General features: G+C 55.3%; 1 protein-coding gene across 1 annotated transcript; it reads right to left on the bottom strand.

The window, feature by feature from the left end:
• Positions 1–2,451: 2,451 nt before the first annotated feature.
• On the bottom strand, positions 2,452–7,447 carry LOC146437243 (BTB/POZ domain-containing protein KCTD12-like). Its single transcript, XM_085060001.1, has 2 exons — positions 7,318–7,447; positions 2,452–5,548 (listed from the first exon to the last, which is right to left on the bottom strand). Exon 2 carries the CDS (start codon positions 5,524–5,526, stop codon positions 4,663–4,665), a length of 864 nt encoding a protein of 287 aa, XP_084916127.1. The 5' UTR covers positions 5,527–5,548; positions 7,318–7,447; the 3' UTR covers positions 2,452–4,662.
• Between the last annotated feature and the right edge of the window lie 14,618 nt (positions 7,448–22,065).

The raw sequence follows: 22,065 nt of genomic DNA, 5'->3' as shown, positions 1-22,065 counted from the left end.
TGAAGGGAGAATGAATCCTGCCAGGATTGTTGGCAATGTGGGCTCTGCATCCTGGTGGATATATCCTGGAGGTGGGAAAGGAGGGTCAGCAAACATTTGGGCTCCAAAGGGAGTCAGATGGAATCTGGTTTAGTCTATTTGCAGGAACATCTTTCCCTCAGATCCTGCCCAGCCCTCCTGGAGGAGGGGGGGATCATTCCCAGCCATCCATCACCTGGAATGAAGGAAAATCTTTTTGGACTGCCAGAGCCTTTGAAGAAAACCACCTGGACACTCCCAGGTCACCAAGTCCAGCCTGCTTAAGCTCAGCACTGTCAGGGCAGGCTGGACGAGATTTATTTGGCAAATTCTCCAGCAGTGACCAGAACCCAACACATCCAACAGCTCCCAAAACTTCCAACAGAGACAAACACTCCTCTGCTTCCCTCTGCTTCCCTCTGCTTCCCTCTGCTTCCCTCTGCTTCCCTCTCCTTCCCTCTCCTTCCCTCTCCTGCTCCCCACAGCCTGGGGAAGGAGGCCCAGAGGTCTCTCTGTGGTCAGAGCACAGTGGCTGCAGCTGCTAAACTGAGCCTAAGCCCTTGTTTAGTTAAACCCCCACCCAAATGAAGCATCCAGGCTGCACTTCCTGCTCCAGGAATTGGAAAATCTCCCGTCTCTCCGGTGGTTTTTCCCAGTGGTGGATGCTCATGTTGTTAAACAGAGTATTTGGGCTCTGTTTTTGAAATGAGTAAGATTTTGGCCAGGTTGGAGGGAGTTTGGAGCAGCCTGGGACAGTGGGAGGTGTCCCTGATTATGGCAGGGAGTGGAACTGGATGAGCTTTAAGGTCTCTTCCAAGCCAAACTGATTATTTGAGTGGCAGAGATGGATCCCAGCTTCCAGCTGCTTCTCCCCTTTCTGGGCTCCTCAATCACCAAGTCCTTCCTACCTCAACATTCCATCAAATCCCTTGGGATTTTTGTGGTGTGCTGATCTGGTCTCCCTCTGCAGGATGGGATTTAGGGACTGGGAATGGGATTTTTTGTCCCACTCTAACCTCTCCCATCTCCTGCTCCCCTCAGGACCCTCCTTGGCCTCTTCCCAGTCCCATGGGATTGAGCTGCTCCATGCAGCATGGAGAGAGCTCAGCTTTGGGACTTCTCTGCCACCAAAAGGTCCCCTTGTAGCAGGGCTGGAGAGGATTTCAAGTGTTTCCAGATGTTCTCTTGGAGTGCCTGGTGGAGACAGATGGGATTTGGCTTTTCCTAAGCTGGGTTTTTGTGAGGAGCACCCAGCAATTTGTGGGAAGGTGTCTGCCTGGGAATGCACGGCCAGTCCAAGCTCCTGCTCTGCCTCCTTCCCTCCAGAGATTTTATTTCAGGATGGAGGATTATTTTCTGGGAATCTGGAAATGAAAGGCTGCATTATGCTCCCCCTGGGAGGGAAACACCCTTGGGAAGCTGGGAGCTCCTTATGGAAACCTTCCTTGGGGTGTGCTGGGCTCTGTGGGGAGAGCTGATGCTTTCCCAAGGGATGCTCTGCCCATCCCTTCCCCATGGGATCTGCCACCTGGACACCCCTGGGGGTCTCAAAGCCCATCCTAAGCCCATCCCAAACCCCATCCCAGCCCCCAGCTGGTTCCCAGCAGGATGAGAAAAGCTGCAGCGCAGGGCAGATTACAATAATCCCAGGGATCCCTCCCAGCCCAGGTTTTCCTGGCCAGCGTGGCTAATCCCCCCCTGCACGTGCTAGCCAGCCCTGCTCCAGGTGTGCTCTGCACCTCCTGCCCACACCGAGCCCATGGGCTTCCCTCGGAGAGCCAGCATTCCCAGGGAGCAGCCAGGGGCTCTGCCAGGCCTGGGGATGCAAAGGGTGGGGAGAATCTCTGGCAAAGAGCTGGATGCTGCCACCAGCATGTCCAGCAGCTTGGCTGAGCCCGGTTTGCACTGCAGAAATCCAAAGAGCAGGGCACTGTCCCCTTCCTGGGAAGGAAAAACCACCTCCATGTCCAAATCCAGCAGGGAAAGGAGCTGGATGAGGCTGGATTTTCCCTGGGGGGTGGGAGATGCTCAGGGGGAGCACAAGGATGGAACGAGCAGAGCAGGTCTGGGTGCTTTGGACAAACCTGAGGCACAGCCCAGCAGGAGCTCGAGGTCTGGGAATCACAGAAATGCAGGAATATTCCAGGAAAACCAGGCAACAACAGGGAATTTCTTTCTCCACTGTCTCCTTGAGGCCCTGAGAGAGCTCCCAGCTCACTCCAGCCATTCCCTGCCTGGGCTTTCCCAGCTCGCCAGGATTGTTCAGAGGAGATCTCACTGAGGTGCTTTTCCATGCCACCCTTTCCCAGCAAATTTGATCCATTTGATCCAAGATTTTTCCTTGGGATCAAATGAGGTTCTCCTCCCAGCCATGGGCACCAGCACAAGGACACTCTTCCCATAATTAAATATGTGCAGGAAAAAGAAACAACCTCAGATTGTGGTCGTATTTTTGTGGAGATGAATCTCAACAAAAGGATTTTTCCATGAAGTCTCAGTTTCCAGGAAAACCATTGGGCTCTGAAGTGATGCAGGAATAACTCCTGCTCGTGTTTCCTGTGGGGGATTGGGTTGAACAGCCCCGATCCCAGAACCTGCCACATCAAAACCCCTGGAATGGTGACTCTGCCATTCTGGTTTCTCCCTCAGGAAAAAATCCCTCCTCCCGGGACATCAGTTTTTCAGCCCAGTTCCAGTGGGGAAAAACATCAAAACAGCCCCATTTCTCCCAAGGCAGCAATTTCTTTTCCCAGTCCTACTTAGCAATGCTCAGGAAAATCTTTAGTCCAAAAAAAATAAAGCAAAGATGGGCTGCAGGTCCCCTCCCCCTTTATTTAAAGTTTAATTGTGTGCACACAGAGCTGAAGTTCCTTTTTCTTGTCCTTTTTTAAAGCTGGTTGTCATTTCCTCTTCCAAAGGTTGTTGGAATGAGGAACAGGACCATGAAAAATGTCAAAATACTGTTTTTGCCTTCCCCTTCCAGGAGAGAGGGAGAACTTGGCTTGAAACTTTTTTCTGGCCCCAAAGCCCTCCAGGAACCAGCAAACCTTCTCCCCACATCAGCCCCGAGCAGGAGCAGCCCCTGGGCTGGTGTGCAGCTGGGGAGGAGATCCTGCAGCTCCAGGAGCTTCCCAGGGGCTGGGGTGGGTGCTGGGAGCAGGGATGGAGGGTGGGAGAGCAGGGATGGAGGGTGGAGGAGCAGGGATGGAGGGTGGGAGAGCAGGGATGAGGGTGGGAGAGCAGGGATGGAGGAGCAGGGATGGAGGGTGAGAGCAGGCATGGATGATGGGTGCCATGGATGGGTGGTGGGTGCCAGGGAGGGGTAGTGGGTGCCAGGGAGGGGTGCTGGATGCCAGGCATGGGGGGCAGAGCACTGGGGACAGGCACAGGCTGCAGCTGGGGACATCAGGGTCACCACCAGCTGCTCCTGCAGGCGCTGGCACCAGCCCTGTGCCAGAGCTGGGCTGGGCATCACCCAGGGGTCACTCTGTCCCCCACCCCTGTGTGGGCAGCCCTGCAGGGGCAGGGCAGAGCACAAGAGCTCTGAGAACTTTGTGTTCCCTCCTTCTCCACTTGGAACTCCCACCCCAAACCTTTCCTGTCCCTGTGCCAGCCAGGCACGTGGGCACACGGCCATCAGCTCCGTTCCTTTATTCCACTTTGGGAAGAAAGGTGGAAAGCAGCAGCAGCTCCAGGAGGACACCCTGGGAGGGCCTGGAGAGCTGGGATTGGAGACACTTCCACCAGAGATCACCAAAACGGCCAAAATTCCCTTTCCTGGGTGAAGTGGTGGCCTGACTGCCACTGGAGCGTCCCAACCTCATCCCTTTGAATCCCACCGTGCTTCCAAGAAAAAATGAAGGGACTTCTTTGCTGACAAACCTCCGAGGAGTTGGAGAGCTCTGTAAGCATTTTGCACCCCCCGAGCACATCAAGCCTTCCCCGCTCCCCCTCACCTTCGGCACAGATCATCTGCCCCTCCCACCCTCCCCAAAACCCCCTAAAAATTCCCCCCAAGGCATTGCAAAGCAGCGGCGATGCCTCAGCTCAGCACTGCGAGCACAAGGGGAGCCTCTCCCCTTCCCAAGCGCTGCAGTCCCAGGCTAAGCTGCTTACAGAGCTCCTGCCGATCCAGCCGCGCTGCCAGGCTGCCACTTTGCAACCCCCACCCCCTCCCCGCCTCTGCTTCCCACCTTTCCATGGCTTTATCCCAGTGATTCCTCTCCCAACCCCCCTGGCAGGTCACAGTGTGTGCAGCAAAATCCCACGGAGGCAGAGAGCCCAGTTCGGTGTCCAAGCTCATCCAGCTGCAGGAATCCCAGCCCGGAGCTGTGTCTGGAGTGTCCCACCCCTCCCACCCCTGCCACGTCCGAGTGTCCGAGTTCACACATCCGGGGAGGGTTGGGAGCTACTGCAGAAGTCGGAGAGGGAGGAAGGTTGGTGGTCAGCAGCCGCTACAAGGAAGAGCTGGGCAGGTTCAGCGTGGAGCAAGGAGGAGGGAAAACAACCCAAGATCAACCGAAAAGGAGGCAAAGGGAGGACGCCGGGATTCGGGGATGGATGGATCTCTACCTTCTAGGCCACAGCCAGCACGGGACGGGAAAGGGACAGTCGGTGGTCGGTCGGTGGAGGGTTGGTTTTGTGTCACTCACGATAGAAAACATATTCGGTGTAAGAGGTCCAGATCCTGTCGTCCGTCTGCTCGTGGGCGAAGGCACAGGTGCCCGTGGAGTTGCAGGCCACCATGTGGAAGCCGGCGTCGGCCAGTTTGTCAAAGGCTTGCTCCAGGAAGGTGAATTTGAGGTAGTACCTGGACGTGTACCTCTCCGGGGGCCTGTCCGGGTCCCTGCTCTCGTTCAAGGTGTCCCCAAAGACCTCCTTGGCCAGCGAGGTCTTGCCGCACACCATGATCCGAGCCACCCTGCGGAACTTGGCGTCCGTCTGGCTGTCCCTGCCCAGCGTGTAGGAGCCGCGGTAGCCGATGGTGATGAAGCCGGCCCTGCGGCCCTCGGCGGCGCCGGCACCGCCGGACACTGCGCTGGGCAGCTGAGCAGCGGCCGAGCTCAGGCTGCGGGCGGTGTCAGCGCCGGGGGACAGCTCCTCGGGGTCGCTCTGGCACGGATCGTCCCCCAGCGAGTTCTGCTTGCTGAGCTTGGGCGCCAGCAGCTTCACCAGCTCCGGCAGCATGAAGTACTCGGCCTCCCGCTGCAGCCGGCCGCGCTCCGGGAAGTGCTCGGGCAGCACCAGCTGCTGGTCCCGCATGTAATCCAGGATGTAGCGGAACAGGAAGCCGTCCCGATCCACGAAGAAGCGGCCCTTGCTGTCGCGGGCCAGCGAGCGGACGTTCTTCTGGGTGAACATCTCCCAGAGCAGCGAGCCGGGCACGCTGACCAGCGTGGGGTGCCGGGTGATGTACACCTGTCCCCCCACGTTCAGCTCGATGATGTCAGGGAAGGGGGAGCTGTCCTCGCCGCCTTTGGCACAGCCCGCCGGCTCTGCCAGGGCCATCGTGAGCTCCTGCTGCTCCCACCTGCGGCACAAACGGGTTCAAACCGGGTTAAAGTGCTGCAAAACAGCCCGTTGTCCTGATCCCGACTGACTGGAGGGGATCCCACGGGGTCCTGAGCCATTGTCCCAAATCCAAGAGATCAGAGGTGATCCCAAAGGATCCCAACCAATCTCCCCAGTCCCAAGTGATAGGAGAAGATCCCAAGCCAGATCACACATGGAATTATAGAATTATTTAGATTGGAAAAGTTCTCCAAAATCATTCAGTTCAACCCAGTACTGTCCAGCCACTACTAGTGCCCAGTCTGGGTTAGCAAGCAGGGCAGGACCAGCTCCTTGTCCCTCCAGGAGTCTGGAATTCATCTCTCTTCCCCAAACCCTAGCTCTTGGAACAGGCAGCATTATCCAAAGCCACCTCCCCTTCCGTGGCACGCTGCCCGCGGTGTGACTGTGCCATCTCCACCTGAGCTCCCCAACAGGGCAGGGCTCAGCCCCTCTGCCCAGGAAGGTGGGGGACTTGGGGCTGCTGTCAACAACAGGAAAGGCAGGGCTGGCACACCCCGGGGACAGCCAGCCCGACATCCTGAGGGGCGGGAGGAGCTGCCAGCCTGCCCGGGGAGGAGCTCTGGGCGCAGGGGCCCCGCGGAGCAGGGGCGGGTGGGGTTGGGGTGCCATGCCAGGAGCACCCCCGGGGCTGGGGAAAAGCGGCAGCAGCGCTGTGAAGGACAGAGGGACAGAGGGACAGAGGGACAGAGGGACAGAGGGACAGAGGGACAGAGGGACAGAGGGACAGAGCTTTCAGCACTCCTGCTCTGCCCTTGCTCCTGGAAAGTGCTCAAGGCAGACTCGAAGCCAAGCTGGGAGATAGCAGAACCTCTCCAAGAGGCTGGGACCAAGACAAATCTTGGGCTGCTGCTACAGCCTCGGGCCAGATGCCATGGATTTATACATTTTCCAAAGGCAAGCCGATCCTTGGATATCTCTTGACACTGCAAATCAGCAGCTTACATAAACCTGGCTCAGCAGCCGGAACCTGGATCCATGCCGTGCTCTGGGCAGGAATCTGGGAGACCACGGAGGGAAAGGGCTCCCTGGGCTGACCTCCAGCTCTGCCCCCTCCCCGGGTGGTGTTGGTGCTGCCCTGGGTCTGCTCGGAGCTTGGGACCCCCCGGGATTTGTCCCACACCCCAGAAACAGCCCAAAGTCTCGCTCCATCCCCGTGTGCTGCTGCAAAGCTTCCCAGGAGCTGCTCCAAAGGACCCCAACACCGATTTCGGAGAAACTAAAGGACAAAGATAGAACTCTGTGGGCACTTTTGGGCACGGGGGCAGAGCTGAGCCAGCGCTCCGCGGCCACACTGCTCCTCCCGGCTCATGGGGAGAATCGTCTTTGAGCAGGGAGTGACTTGGGCAAGGAAGAGACGGAAGGATGGAAAGCGGATCAGCGCTGTCCCCCAGTTCCCAGTCCCCTCCCGCAGTGCTCGGGGTCCTTTTCCCTGGCCGTTCCATGCCCACGGCACAGCCCAGCGGGCAGGAGCCGCCCGTGCCCGGAGCTCGCAGCCTTTTGTCACGGCTGGAGGAGCCTGGGGGGCTGTCCGTGGTGGGCTGGGGGCTCGGGGGGCACAGGGAGAGCGACCCCACCGTCCCCGCTGTCCCCGCTGCCCGCCCCAGGCACGGAGCCGGCGGCGACAGCGGCGGGGCCAGCGGCGGGGCCAGCCCGGTTCAGCGCCGGGAGCAGCAGCGGTCCCAGCGCTCCCCGGCCGGGGCACCCCGACCCCTCTGCCCCCGTTACCTGCGCAGGGCGGCCCGGCTGCTCCGCCGCGCTGCCCTCCGTGCCGAGCCGCTCCGTGCCGAGCCGCTCCGTGCCGAGCCGCTCCCCGCCGCTCCTCTCCGCCAGCCCGGCCCTGGCCCCGCCGTTTTATGGCCGGGAAGGCGGCGAGCGCCGTCCCCCGCTGTCCCCGGGACCGCCTTCCCCCGCCTTCCCTCCGCCTCCATCCCCCGCCGCCCGGCTGCGCCCCCCCGGCCCCACATCCTCTGTCCCCGCATCCCCGTAACCACACCTCCTGTCCCCACAGCCCGCACCCCCACATCCCCTGTGCCTGCACTCCGCGGCCCCACATCCCCTGCCTCTGTATCCCCATCCCCACATCCCCTGTCTCTGCATCCCCCATCCCCACATCCCCTGTCTCTGCATCCCCCATCCCCACACCCCGTTCCCACATTCCTTGTCTCTGCATTCCCAGTCCCCACACAGCCCCGCGCTGGGGCCAGGAGGGATTGGGGAATTCCAGGGGGACTCTCACCATCCCCTGGGAATGTTGTGGAGCTTGTAAAAAAGGAGGGAGAGGGACTTCTAACAGAGGCAGATAGTGCCAGGACAAGGGGGAAGGGCTTTAATTAAAAGAAGGGAGATTTAGATGGGATATTGGGAAGGAATTGCTCCCTGTGAGGGTGGGGAGGCCCTGGAATAGAATTCCCAGAGAAGCTGTGGCTGCCCCTGGATCCCTGGAAGTGTCCAAGGCCAGGCTGGACAGGTTTGGAGAAACCTGGGATAGTGGGAGGTGTCCCTGCTATGGCAGGGGTTGGATGGATGAGCTTTAAGTTCCCTTCCAACCCAAACCATTCCATGATTCAGTCCATGATTTGGGTCTAATTCCAAATCCAGCTGGCAAAAACCTTGCAGCATCCGAACTATTGCTATTGCTGGGATGATTTTATGTTCTTGAGCTGTAGGGGCTGAGATCCCCTTTCCCAGGGCAGGAATGACACCAGTGGGATCAGAAGGAGCTGAGGCTGTTGTAGCAGCCTGTTTGCCTAGGCTGGAAAAACCAAGCAAGGAAAGAGTATCCAGTTCTTTTCAGTTTGCTTGAAAATGCTGGTTGGGTGTAAAACCAGGAAAATATGACAACTCCAAAAAAATCCCAATATTTGCCCATTTCCTAAAAGTCTGATGAAGCTTCAATACCAACATCCTGTGACAGCAGAGCTGGCCTGAGTTTATCCATGGATTTTTGTCCCTGTTAAATTTTGTGAGGGCAGAAGATACAATTTCTTCTTCTCCTACAAATCAAATCCCTGAGTCTGGGCACTCATACCCAAGGAATTTTTTCTGTTTGGGTTTCTCCTTGTTGTTTTCTTGTATCCCAGGGCTCTTTGATTATTTTCCCATAAACTGCAGAAACTCTGCCCTGTGGTTATTTTGTAGGATATATTTATAAATGGGGGAGAGTTATAAATGAGACCAATTCCTCCTCATCAGACTGTTGGGTGAAACAGCTGGGTTTGAGTCTAACCAAAAGCTGGATGGGATGGATGGGTGATGGATGGAGGGATGGATGGATGGATGGATGGATGGATGGATGGAAAGATGATGGAGATTTGCTCATCAGGTACTTGAAACATCTTTGAAATTGGCTGGGGGACAATTTAGCCACCATGAGCCTGTTTGATCATTGGGATTGGGATGAAATCCAGTGTGGTTTTGTCCCATTCTTCTGGAAGTTTGCTCCAACATGACTGAAAGTTCTTCAAAGAATTGCCAGGGAATTTCCAGCTCTGCTGGCTCACAACTCTCTGTCTCTGGAGGATGCTGTGACCAAGTTGACCAGCCATGATCCAAGTTAATGGTCCAGCTCTTGTGGGCTGTAAATCCCTAAAACCCCTCATATTCCCAGTGGGAATGGTTGCCCACTCAGTGTCCTGGAAGCCACAAGGCACTGGGGCTGTGGGTTTTGCTGGAAGCACTTCCATGAATTTTCTCCTCTGTCCACTCCTGTTTTCCTGACTCTGTTACAATTTCTTTGAGGCCTCAAAATGTTCCATACAATTTAGTTGGAACTGGCCAAAGAATCCCAAATATCTGGAGGAGGAAGAGGCAGGGACTCACTCTTGCACACACAGCTCCCATCACATTAACCTGGCTTCCTCAGGAATTGAGCCTAAAAATAACCTGGATTGGACAATGCCTTTGGAAGGCTGCAAAAGTAAGGCTGCCCAGGGAATTCACTGGAGATTCCCTATGGAAAAGGCTCTGCCCAGTGGCCTTGGTGAGGTGGAAGCACTGCCTGGAGTGGGAGCTGTGAGGCTGCAGGGTTATGGAATTATGGAATCACCAACATTGGAAAAGTCCTCTGAGAGCTGAGACCATTCCCCAGCACTGCCAAGGCCACCACTCACACAGGTCCTCAAAAACCACATCCACACAGCTTTTAAATCCCTGCAGGAATGGTGATTCCACCCTGGGCAGCTGTTCCAGGGCTGGACAAACCCTTGGGTGAAGAAATATTCCCTAAAATCCTATTTAAACCAATTTACCCTGGAGGCTGTGCTGGGAGAGCTGGGATGAGAGCTCAGGACAGGAGCAACGATGGCACTTCCCTTTCTTTTTCCCCCTTTCCCTTTCCCTTCCTTTCCCCCCTTTCCCTTTTCCCAGTTGCCTCAGTACTTTATCCTCACATCCCCGAGGCTCATGTGGGACAAAAATTGTGCCCAACTTGGTGTCAATATTTCCATGAGCTGACATGGAAATCACGCAAACCCTCCAGACCACTGCTGGTGTGTCCAGAGGCAGCTGGGAATGGGATCTCCAGGGAAGGGGAAGATGTTTGGCACCACAGAACAGCCAGGGGGTCTGGGAACTCTGGAGCTGCCAAGAAGTTTTACAAAGCAGCTTTTACAAGTTCTTCCGAGAAGAGTGGAGCAGGAATTTGGGTCCCTCTCTGGCTTCTGGAGACTTTTATCAGCCACCACATGGCAGATGATTCATCCCCATCCCAAGAGAAGGCAGGGAAGGGATTGCTGTGGGTTTGTTTGTGTCCTCTCTGGGATTGCACAGAGTGATTGCAAGCAAGGCCCTGCCATCACTTCCTGGCTGCTATTCCCAGGTTTTCTGAGCTTGGACACAAATCCCTTCATCCCACGGTGCCTCATCCTCCTCATCCCCAGCCCACAGGGTCCTGTCTGCTCTCCAGCACTGCTAAAACCCCTTGTGCTGCCCCAAAACTCCTCAGAAGCTCCTTCAATTTGGATTTTTAAGGACTGAGGGGTGCAAACTGGAAATGAGACAGAAATGTTTCCATTGCCTGATTTTTTCCTTGGTGAAAAAAGTCCAAAATATAATAAATTGATTGTGAGCCCTGCTGGGATGAGGATCTCGTGATCCATCACGTTGCAAAGATGTTGTCCCAGAGAGCTGCTGCTGCTCCACCAGCTCCTTACCCAGAGATAACAAAGGGAACTCGTGTGGAGGCAGGAATATTTACCAGAGGAAAAATCCCCTAATTCATGGGTGTCAGAAGGGTCCAGATTCCTCTGTGCCACTGCGGTGATTCACGAGCCAGGACTGGAGGCAAGAATCTTTCATCCTTAAACAAAGTGGAGTAAAAAGTCCTAAAAAGGCAGCAGAATCCCTGAGTGCCAGACTCCTGTGGGGCACTGCATTATTTTTAGGGCATTTGGGGCACCGATTATTTTTAATCCCATCAGGGTCTCCTGGCTGCATCTCCAGCGGGAAAATCCCCCTGTGCAGCATCCCTGCTCCTCCTGGTGCTTCCCCAGCCTCATTTCTCGTTTATCTTCCCTCTGAGCAACCTTTTCCTCCCGCCATTCCCTCTCCGGGATCAATTAAAATCCGACCGCGGGGTTTGGAGCGAGAAGAGCTCACTGAAGGCTCTCTCAGCCCTGAGTCCCTGACCCCGCGCAGGCTCTCACATTCCCAGAAATCAGCAGGAAACTCCCGCCGGGATCCCTAAACCCCATCTTTTCCTCTCTTCTTCACCTCGCTCCTGCTGGAGCCGCCCAGCTCCGCCGGGAGCACGGAGCTCCGAGCGCCTGAAGTTAAGGACAAGCGACAGAAGCGACAGAAGCGACAGAAGCGACAGAAGCGACAGAAGCGACAGAAGCGATGTCCCCTCGGTGGCTGTGCTCCCTGCGGCTCCACGGACATCCAGGAAACTCCAGCCGCCGCCAGCTTCTATAAAAAGGGGTTAATCTGCTTCTGCCGGGAGCTCAGGTGGCTTTGCAGCCGCGGGGACCGAGCGGCCACACCCGTGTGACCCCGGCGGAGTGGGAGCTCCTTCAATAATTCACTGCCGCAGCTGAGCCAGGCCATTTTTAGCAGCGGCTGCCACCTCGCGCCGCGGCTGTCGCGGCCTTGCGGTGACAGATCGGGTCGGACAAGGCAGGAAAAAGGCGCTGCTTAATGGTGCGCTTTAATTGGCTTTTCATTAGGAGAGCTCAGGCGGGAGAGCGGCAGGGAGGAGGAGGAGAGCGCGGGGAGCTCCTCCCGAAGCGGGGAGCTGCTGGGGATGCAGGTTGGGTGGATCAGCACGGCGGGGTGTTCTGGGGTGCTCTGATGGAACCAGGATCATCACCACGGAGTTCTGGGATGGTGGAAATGCTGCATCAGGGACCTGCTTCCTTCCATGGCAGGATTTGCCAGGAGGAACAAAGGAGTGTCCATCCATCCCGTGTGATTCCTGGAGGCAGGACTGGATGGACACGTTGGAACTGCTCATCCCCGAAGCACAGATGTCTGACCCAGACCTTGACTTGTGACCCCTTTCAAGCTGGTGAATTAAAATCCTGATTTAGGACCCCAAACACTGCTGGATTTCAGGCCAGAATGGTCAGCTGGAGCAGGGTTGGGAATATTTCAGCCTCAGAGGGAAAGGGTCAGGGATGGCATTGCCATTGCAGGAACATCTCCTGAAAAGCAGCACAGAGTGAGTGGGGTGTGGGATGTGGGACACAGAGCCCTCCCAGCTTCTCTGCCTTGCACTCTCTGCCATCCCTCTGGAGAATTTTTCCCTCCAAGGGAATTCTCCAGGCTGAACTCTTCTCCCAGGACAACCCAGTGAGTCCAGCCTTTTGCTGAAGCAGCTCCCATGGCCTTTGCTTTGTCACAAAGTCACTCTCCTGTGGATGCTTGGGTCCTCTGCAGGATGCAGGGAAAGCTCCAGCAAACATAAGTTAATGGATTAAAAAAATCCTGTGAAAACCCTGCGGGGTTTCTGGGATGTGGATCAGTGATCTGGGAACAACCTGGGCTGCAAAACTCCCCCAAACACTTGCATTTTCATGTCCAGGGCATTTATTGAGGTGCTGTTCAGTCAGACCTGAGCTGAGCTGTGATGAGAAGAAGGGAGGAGGTGGCAGGTGGGTGACAGGAGGGACCTGTGGGAGCCTGGTGCAGCCAGTCTGTTCCTCAGGCTGTGCCAAGGCACTGCCCTGCCATGAAGGTGCCATCTGGCTCCCAGAGCCAGCCTGGGAGTGCTGCTGCTGCAGGGACAGGGGACAGGAGGATCCGTCTGGGCAGCAGGAAATCCCCCAGAGCAAAGCCAGCTGTGCCCTCCCCACTCTCTCCTACAAATGGAAGGGATTGCAGCCTCAACATTTCCATGTTTCCCAGCCTGGACATATTTCAGGAGCTGTGTTAGTGCTACTGGTGAGGAATCCTGGTGCTCAGGGACATGGGGACACCCTGCAGGCTGGGGACTCTGCAGGTCACCACGGGACAAGGGGAGCATTTTCAGGAGATCAGGAAGCTCCTTTCACCCTGAGGTGCCCAGCAATGGCTCACATGCCTCAGGAAGGACCAAGCTGCTCCTGGGATACGCAGGGAATTCCTGGCAAACTCCTGATGTGCTAGAGCCCCTTGGGAATGGGGATGGAGCTCCAAACTCCACAGCTTTGGATGATCTCTGCTCCAAACTGCGGCTCTCCCACATCAACAGCAGTGCAGAGCTGTGGCTTTGTCTGGAATTGTCCTCCAAGGTCATCCAGCCCCAACCTCATCACACAGAAAATCCTCTGGATGGAGCAAATTCCACCTAGAGAGGAGCCAGGAGTTTTATCCCCACCACTCTTCTGAGAGGGAGATCCTTCTCATCTTCACTCATTTCTTCCCAGGAAGGGCTGTCCAGCACTGGAAAAATCTTTCTGGGGCAGTGGTGGAGTCTCATCCCTGGAGGGGTTTAAAAGCCCTGTGGATGTGGCACTTGGGGCCATGGCTCAGTGCTGGGGAATGGTTGGATTTGATGGCTCCAGAGGGCTTTTCCAGGCTCAGGGATTCTGTGATCTCCAACCCAAATGGGTCCATGGCTTGTCCTGTCCACTCCTTCCCATGCCACCCTCATCCTTCAGCTCCCAGTCCCTGTCCCTTTTCCCTGGAACTGAATTCCCAGTGCCAAGGACAAGTCCAGAGCCACCCCCAGCCAGGGCCCAGCAGCACCAGGAGCTGGAATTGTGCTGGGAACATCAATTCCACCCTGCAGGGTGGATTCACCACCCCGATGTGCAGCTGGGCAGGGAAAGGCACAAGAGCATCAATGTGACTTTGCCAGCCCAGGATGGATTTTGGAAAGCACATCCCTATCCCAGCCCCGTGCCAGGGAACTCGGTTGGCATGTTTCCCTGGCCACGTGCCCTGCGTGCTGCATGGCTGGGAGTGATCCAGCAGTGCCAGCCCTGCCAGGGACAGCGCTGGGAGGAGAGCAGAGCATTCCTGGGGCTTGGAAGGGGCTTTGGAGCACAGCTCTGACCTCCTGCATCAACTGCTCTGATCCCAGGGGAAAGTTCTTCTCCTGAGGGTGGCTGGGAAGAGCAGAGCCCTGCAGGGACAGAGCTCCAGAGCTTCCTGAATGGACAGTTTATCCTTTCAAGGTTTCCAGGAGGGGAAGGATCAAGAATCACCAAATCCTGGATTGGAAGGCACCTTCCAGCCCATCTCATTCCAAGCCCTGCCCTGGGCAGGGACAGTCCCTTGGGAAGGGTGGAGGTGACAGGGACTGGGATGTGCTGCTGGCCCCGAGTGGCTCTGAGCCATGGAGCTCAGCCTGGCCTGAGTGACAAAGTGACATTTCCCCTGTGCTGCACATTCCCAAGGCTGTTTATCCCCTGCTGATGGATTGGGTGGAACAGGAACTGATTAGAGGCTCCCAAGGAGTTGCTCCAAGTCTGCGTCTGGCTGATTCCCTGCCAGTTCCTCCTGGCCTTCAGCTGTCTGAGCCTGCCTGGCTCCTCCAGCAGCATTTGGAAGCACAAAAAGGAATCATTTTTGGGAGGGATGCCTTGGAACTTTGCTCCCTCCTGTTTTCCTCTGGCTCAGGAGGAGCCCTGGACAAGAGGAGTGCAGGGATTTGGGGCCTTGGTGGCCCTGATGGATGTGAGAACCATCCAAGGGCTTTCATCCCAGCAGACCTGAGCTTGGATTTGCCTCTGGAGGAGTTTTCCTGGAGGATGTGCAGCACCTCCCCCAGGCAGGTAGTGCTCTCTTCATGCGAACAAGTGACAAGTGACATCCATAACAAGTGACAGGACAAGGGGAAATGGCCTCAGGGGGTGACAGGGAGGTTCAGGTTGGATATTAGGGAAGATTTCTCCACAGGAAAGCTTGTCCAGCCCTGGAGTCCCCATCCCTGCAGGGATTTCACAGCCCTGGGGATGTGGCACTTGGAGACAGGGGTGAGGGGTGGCCTTGGCAGAGTTAATGGTTGGAGCTGGAGCCACCATTCCAGTTTCTATAAAGAGCTAGGGAGCAAAGTCCATGGAATTCCAGCTGATCAGCTCCTGTGGGATTCCCAGCTGACAGGAAAACTCAGATCTTAGAGTCCCACTTTTCCCTGTGTCCAATTCTCCTTCTCTTCCCCCCTCTCCTCTTATAAATCAGTTTAATTTAATTAATCCGATTATCTGTACAGTCTATCAGAAAAAGAAATCTTAATAGCCTGCTCAGTGTGATGAATTAATAGATATTAATCAGAACTGATTACTTTTATCACCATCTCACTGGTCTGGGGCTTTGAAAACATTGGGGAAAGGAGGGAAAATCCTCTTTTTATTTTCTAATTCAGGTTGGATCAAACCTTGATCTTGTCTGGATGTGTGTCCCACAGATTCCATCCATTGGGACACCCTGGTGGGACACACACACACACACACACACAAGAGATCAGGAATGGCTTGGCAGAGGCTCTCAGGGAGTGTGGGGTCACCTGGGGCCACCAGAGCCCTGCCTGGCTGTGCTCTTTGGGCTCTCCAGCTCGGGATTAATGGGAAAATGTGAACAAACCTGCTTGGTGCTGCTTTGCATTTGGATTTTGGAGAATTGAGCTCACCTGTTACCTACCAACCCCAGAATTCCAGCTCCAGGGGGGATTTGGTTGGGATGTTTCTTTCTATTTTGCTTTATCCCCTTTTAAAATTCATCTCCCAGGGCCAAAGACAGGAAAACCCCAGATGTCCCAACCCTCCCAGCCCTGGCAATGTCCCTCCTGTGCTGATGTTCAGCACCACCAAGGCTCTGGTGCAGCACAAGGTTTGGCTCCACAGGTTCAGATCATCCCAAAATTTAGGGAGAAGGGAAAACTGAATGCAGCTTGGACATCCTGGGCCAGCTGCACTGGTTTGGGGCTCTGAGGAATGAATCAGGGTGGTGGGAGATGAGCTAAATCCTGCCCAAAGTGGCCCTGGAGGGGTTTGAGCTCTGTGCTGTGTTCTCCAGTCTGGAGATCCCATGGAACTGCTGTGTCTGGGATCAGCTTCTCCTTTTCCTTTGGCAGATCCTGGATTTGGGAGCTGGGCTGGGCAGCAGTGGGCTCTGGGTGTGGTGGGGATGTTTCCTCCCTGTGCTCTTTGGGAGTGTTTATGATGTTTGTTTGTGAGTGTCTCCTGGAACATCCCAAGAGAGAAATGGGAATCCTGGAATGGTTTGGGTTGGAAGGACCTTAGAGCTCATCCAGTGCCACACCTGCCATGGGCAGGGACACCTTCCACTGTCCCAGGTTGCTCCAAGCCCTGTCCAAGCTGGCCTTGGACACTTCCAGGGATCCAGGGGCAGCCACAGCTTCTCTGGGAAATCTATCCCAACCCCTCCCAACCCTGACTGTTAAAACCTTCCTCCCAATATTCAACCTAAACCTGATTTCTTTCCATTCAACTCCTCCCACTCTGATCCAAGCCTGGATACAGACAGGATGAAGCACACAGAGACTCCCCTCAGCCCAGCCCAAACCCTTTAATTCCCCCTTTTCCCACCCAAACCTTTGCTTGTCCCTCTGAGCCACCTAAGAGCTGCTTTCCCAGTGGATTTAACTGCAATTGAAAAATCCCAGCTGAGGAGGTGAAAGCATTTGTTCCCTGGATTCTCCTGACTCCATAAGGAGCCCAGTGACAGGGATGGCACAGGAGACTCAGGCTGTGCCCTCCCTTCTCCTGCTGGAATTCTCAGCTGCCAGCCCTGCTATGCTCCCACGAATTCCAGACACAATTCCGTGGCAATGCCAGGCAGGGCTGGAAAATCTGCTCTGAATAATGATGGTGGTTGGTTTTTCCATCAGAAAAAGGCTGGAGGCTTTGCCAAACATCACCCAGCAACTTCTTTTGCCCTTGGAAATGAAAATGGGGTCATTATTTACAGACCAAGCACCTTCTCCAAGATCCCTTGGATTGAAGGGATTCCGTATGGAAAGGTTCCCTATGGAAGTGTCCAAGGCCAGGTTGGACAGGGCTTGGAGCACCCTGGGACAGTGGAAGGTGTCCCTGCCATGGCAGGGGTGGCACTGGATGAGCTTTCAGCTCTTTTCCAACCCAGAGCATTCCATGTTTTGCTGTTCCCACAGGGCTCAGGATGCTCTCCTGCATCTCCCTGTTCCATGGCTTTGACTGGAATTAATGTCCTGTCATTTCCTAATTCCTTCCCTCCCTCTGAGCAGCAGGAATGGCACTCAGGCAGAAGGAAGCTGATGCTCCCAATATTTGCAGGAGCTGGAGGAGAGGCTGAGCACGGCTGAGTGCTCCCCTCTCCAGGGGGACACAGCAGGCACAGAGCCAAAGGCACAGCAGCTGGAAAAGGCACAAATCCCTGCCTAAGGAAGCGTGGAAAAATGCTGAGTGGGCATAAAACGGGAGGCGGGAATTGAGAGGAGCTCAGTGGAATTACCCTGCAGCACATCTGGCTGTAACATCTGCCTGTGCCTTCCTCATCCCTTGGCTGGGGTTTAACTCCTGACTGAGCCTGGCTCTGGGACTTCTTGTCTCCCACCTCCCTCCCAAACTGGGAATCATGGAATGGTTTGGGTTGGAAAAAAGCTCTGAAGGACATCCAGAGTCACCTCCTGCCATGGCACCTTCCTCCAGCCCAGGCTGCTCCGAGCTCCATCCAAAGCTGCTCCCACAGAGCAGAAACCAAGGCTGGAGTGAGTTTTTTCCATGCACAAAATGTGAGATTTTCCCAGCTTTCAGTCTTTGATGGGATCAGGCCCAGTAAGGATCTGCCCAGGCTCTTCCACAGGGATGGGATTCCTTGTCACCTGCAGAATTCCAGGTGACCACCAAGTCCTGCTCTGGAATGGTTCTCCCCCCAGCACCCAATTCATCCAGAGGATGTCCCTCAAAACCCCTGCTCCAGCAAAAACATTGGAAAACTCCCAGCCACCTCCAAAAATGGCCTGGGGCACCACCTGAGCCACAGCTCCCTCCCCCTCCATCCCCTGTTCCCTGAGGAAGCTCATCCCTGCTGCCAGGGAAGCCTTGGCACCACATCCAGCCCCAGCCGTGCCCATGGCAGCAATGGGACAGGGACAGAAGGGCCACCCCCTGCAGAGTGACACATCTGTCACCAAACAGCTCCTGCCAGAGCTGGACGCTGCTTCCTGAGCAGAGCAAATATTGCATGGAGGAAATGCTGAATTTTTCATGAGCAATGGAAATCATTTTCCCCCTGAGTGGATTTAAGGTGGATGTGATCTTTTGGTGCAGCTGCTGGGCAAAAGGAAGGATTGGGAAACACCTTGGGCACCATTCCCTGCATATCCAGGCTCTCCCTTGCCCTGGAAAAGGAGAAACAGGCAAAAGCAGCAGGAATGTGAAGGAGGGGGTGGAAAAGGAGCTGGCAGGGAAGGATCTGCACTAGGACCAGCAGGGCCAGAGCATCCCTGGGAGCTCAGGGCTCTTCCCAGAGCTGCTGCTGCCACTAGCACTGTGCCAGGCTGGAGCAGCAGCTCCAGCACTATGCTGGGAATGTCTCCAAGCACTGGGAGCTTTGCTCGAGGGTGGGGGAGGCTGGAAATGAATTTGGGTTCAGAGAGGAACATGAGGAGTTCAGGGGTCCATGGCAGCTGTGACCCAATGCTGTCACCTGCTTGGGAAACCCCTGAACTGGAGCCCAGCATGGATTTGGGTTTGCTGGAGGTGGAAATCCAATATATTTGCCCTGTTCCTTTGCCTTTTGGGGGCAAGTAGCCCTGGCCAGGCTTGGGCAGGCTTGGGGTGGGATATTGTGAGATTCCTTCAGCACTGGGCCTGCCTTTGGAGGGGAAAAGGATTCTCTGGGCACGGCTGGGCTGGGCTGGGCTGGGCTGGTGGCAGTGACACCCCTGGGCTGGGCTGGCTTCAGCTGAAACTCCTGCTCTGGTGCAGTTTATCCACTGGGTAGCCTGATCTGTGTGTCCTCACTGCTCTCCCACGTGGATCTGGGACTGAATAAAACCTTCTGGGAGTCCCCAGGTCTTAGTGTGGGGGACACCACTTCCAGAGGAGCTGGGACAGGAGCTGGGGACAGGAGCTGGGACAGGAGCTGGGGACAGGAGCTGGGGACAGGAGCTGTCACCTCCTCACACCACTCTCAGGGCCGGTTTGGCCCCATTAATGCTCCGTTAATGACTCATTAAGTCATTCATAAATGCCATACAGGCGGTTTTCCTGCAGAACACCAGTCCTGCTGGGAGGTGAGCACTGGCAGCACATCCTCAAGGCCTGCAGGGACAGGAAGTGGAGCTTTAAATCCATCTGCTTGGGATCAGCACCTTGAGAGGGGATTTTTGCTCAGGAGGAGAGGGGAAACCTCACTGAGATCTTCAACCTCCTCCCGAGGGGCAGTGGAGGGGCAGCTCTGATCTCTGCTCTCTGTGACAGGGACAGGACCCAGGGAATGGCTGGAGCTGTGCCAGGGGGTTGGGATGGACATCAGGAAAAGGTTCTTCTCCCAGAACTGAACAGGGAATGGGCACAGCCTGAGGCTGCCAGAGCTCCAGGATATGCTCCAGAGATGCTGGAGGTCACTGGGCTGGGGAAGGGACCTCTCCATGTGTGCCAGACCTGTGCTGGATGCACAGGGAGATGGGAATATCCCAGCCTGTGATCCTCATCCCTCCCTTGGGCTCACTCCATTTGCTGGCTGCATTCACTCGAGGGGAAAAGAGAAAAAAGAGGAAGTGTGGCTATAAACTAAAAGCAACCACCAGGTGTGACCCAGCGCTGGCTGTGCTGGCCGTAAATTGGGAGAGAGGGAAGCCAAGGGCAGGGAATGAGGCAACAGGATGGCCCGGGAGCAGGCAGAGCCTTTCGGTGATTCCCAGCACCCTCTAGTGGGATCTCTGCCGTGGTCTCCTCTGGAGCATCCCAAAATACCACCGAGCATCCCAAAAACCTGGCACACAGAGGAGGATGAGGGTGTGCAGCTCTTCCTCCCACCAGTGCCTCAGGATTCACTCCAGAGCTCACCAGGGGCTGCTCACAGGAAAGAAAAGGTTCCTTTGGCATCAGGAGCTTTTCCAGAGGGAACAGATAGCCCTGGAGATGCTCACAGTGTTCCAGGAGCTGAGAGCCTCCTGTCCCCTCTGCCTCTGCTCCCTGAGATGGTCCATGGAGCCAAGGACCAGATCAGGGCACCTCGGGAATGCTCTGGAATGAAAGAGTCCCCTGAAAATCTGGGATGAGGCCAGGACTAATCCTCCAGGCAGTACAAGAGATCAACCACAGGGTTCCAGGGTGGGAGATCACAAATGCTGCAGCTTCCCTGCAGCCCTGGGCAAGTTTCTATTCTGGCTGCAAAGCAAGAAACCTGGAGGGATGGAAAAATCATCCTGTGGGAATTTGCCATTAAAGGATATGAGGCAAAACGCATTCCCACTTTTCCCTGTAACCAACCAGTGCCTCTCTTGGCCTGGGTTGTTTTCTTCTTTGGCAGCAAAGGATGGAATCATGGAATAGGTTGAGTGGGAAGGGACTTTAAAGTTCATCCCATTCCAGCCCTGCCATGGGCAGGGATAACTTCCACTATCCCAGGTTGCTCCAAGCCCCTTCCAACCTGGCCTGGGACAATTCCAAGGGTGGGGCAGCCACAGCTTCTCTGGGCAGTGCTGGATGCTGCATTCCATCCCAATTCCCTGTTTTCCTCCCTAGAAATGGATGTGATCTTCCAGAGAAGAGGCTGCCCATGCTGGGATCAGCAATTCCAGCCCTCCCTGGTTATCCTTAGGAACACTCCAACTGGATTTCCCAAACTGTGGACCCATTTTTCCAGTTGGAATCCTGAGGCTTTGGTTTCCCCGGGGCAATTCCATGTGACCTAAAAAGCTGCTGCTCTGTGTGTTTTAAAGCTCTGCCTCTTCATTGCAGAATGGTTTTTGTCCCCAAGCACTGAGTGGGACCAACAAATAACTCCTGGGATTTTATGGGATGTGGAACAGAACAAATGGCTTCTCCTAAAATATCTTCTATCTTCCATAAATCTGGATTCTGCTGCTCTTTCCTCTCCTGACCTGGAACAGCTCAGAGCCCAGATAAAAATGCTAGTTGGTGGGTTTTTTTATAATCCCAGGTGGAATTCCTGTGAGGGAAAGATGAGAGGGCAAAGATTTGCATTTCTGGTTTGTACATCTGTATCCCACTGGGCTGCTGCTCTTGCAGCCATCCATCCATCCTCCCTGGGAGCAGGGATGGGATGGGATGGGATGGGATGGGATGGGAGCAAGGCCTGGTCATGCCTCATTCATCTCCTGTGCTGCTGCACTGCCACAGAGCTGCTCCTGACCTGATTTCCTATTTCCAGCTGGCTCCAGGCTCTTACACCCCAGCCTGCAAGGAATCCCCCACCAGTGGCTTCTCTGTAATCCTCCTAATGCAAAATCCAGAGAGATGGGCAGGGAAGCTGCAGAGTTTGGAAATCTGGGAATGTCAGAAGTTAATGGGAGCTTTTGCACTATCCCAGTTTGAGCTCTTGGATCTTATGATCATGGAATGGTTTGGCTTTGGGAAGGGATCTTAAATATAATTTATTTCCACCTCCCACCATCCCAGAGCTGTCTGCAGGGTGGTTCCACCCAGAAGAGCCTGGGAGGGGCCATTTCTCCATGCTCCCACTTGTTTTACCAGTTTCTGCCCAGAAAATGAAGTGGGAACACCTTCAGTCCCAAACTCCACTCATTGCCAGCAGGGAAGAGAGGAGAAATCAGCTTTCCTGGGATGCAGCTCCAGCACAGAGCCTGGATTTGTCTCTGTCTGCAGGAAGGCAAATGGAGAGCTAAAGACAAAGAGCCCCCTTGATTCTGGGCGAGACTCAGAGCGCGTGAGCAGAGCAAGAAACGTCTTCATGAAAAATGAAAGAGGAGCAGGAGGCTGCAAGGAGCAGCAGAGATGAAGCTCCCGGAGTTATCTGGGGCATGAAGAAACCCAGCAGGCCAGAAAAATGTGAGCGGAGAGCAGTGGAGGTGAAAACGCGGGGAAGAGCGAGGCTTTATGTTTAATTCATCACCCTGTTTGC

This window comes from Lichenostomus cassidix, chromosome 4A, assembly GCF_008360975.1.
Source record: "Lichenostomus cassidix isolate B80296 chromosome 4A, HeHo_3.0, whole genome shotgun sequence".
Taxonomy (NCBI): Eukaryota; Metazoa; Chordata; class Aves; order Passeriformes; family Meliphagidae; genus Lichenostomus; species Lichenostomus cassidix.
Note: the sequence above shows the minus strand (reverse complement) of the source record. Positions and strands in the feature narration are given on the sequence as shown.

Bases quoted from the DNA above. Each gene is read 5' to 3' on its own strand.
- LOC146437243 (XM_085060001.1), bottom strand. From the start codon at position 5,526: ATGGCCCTGGCAGAGCCGGCGGGCTGTGCCAAAGGCGGCGAGGACAGC.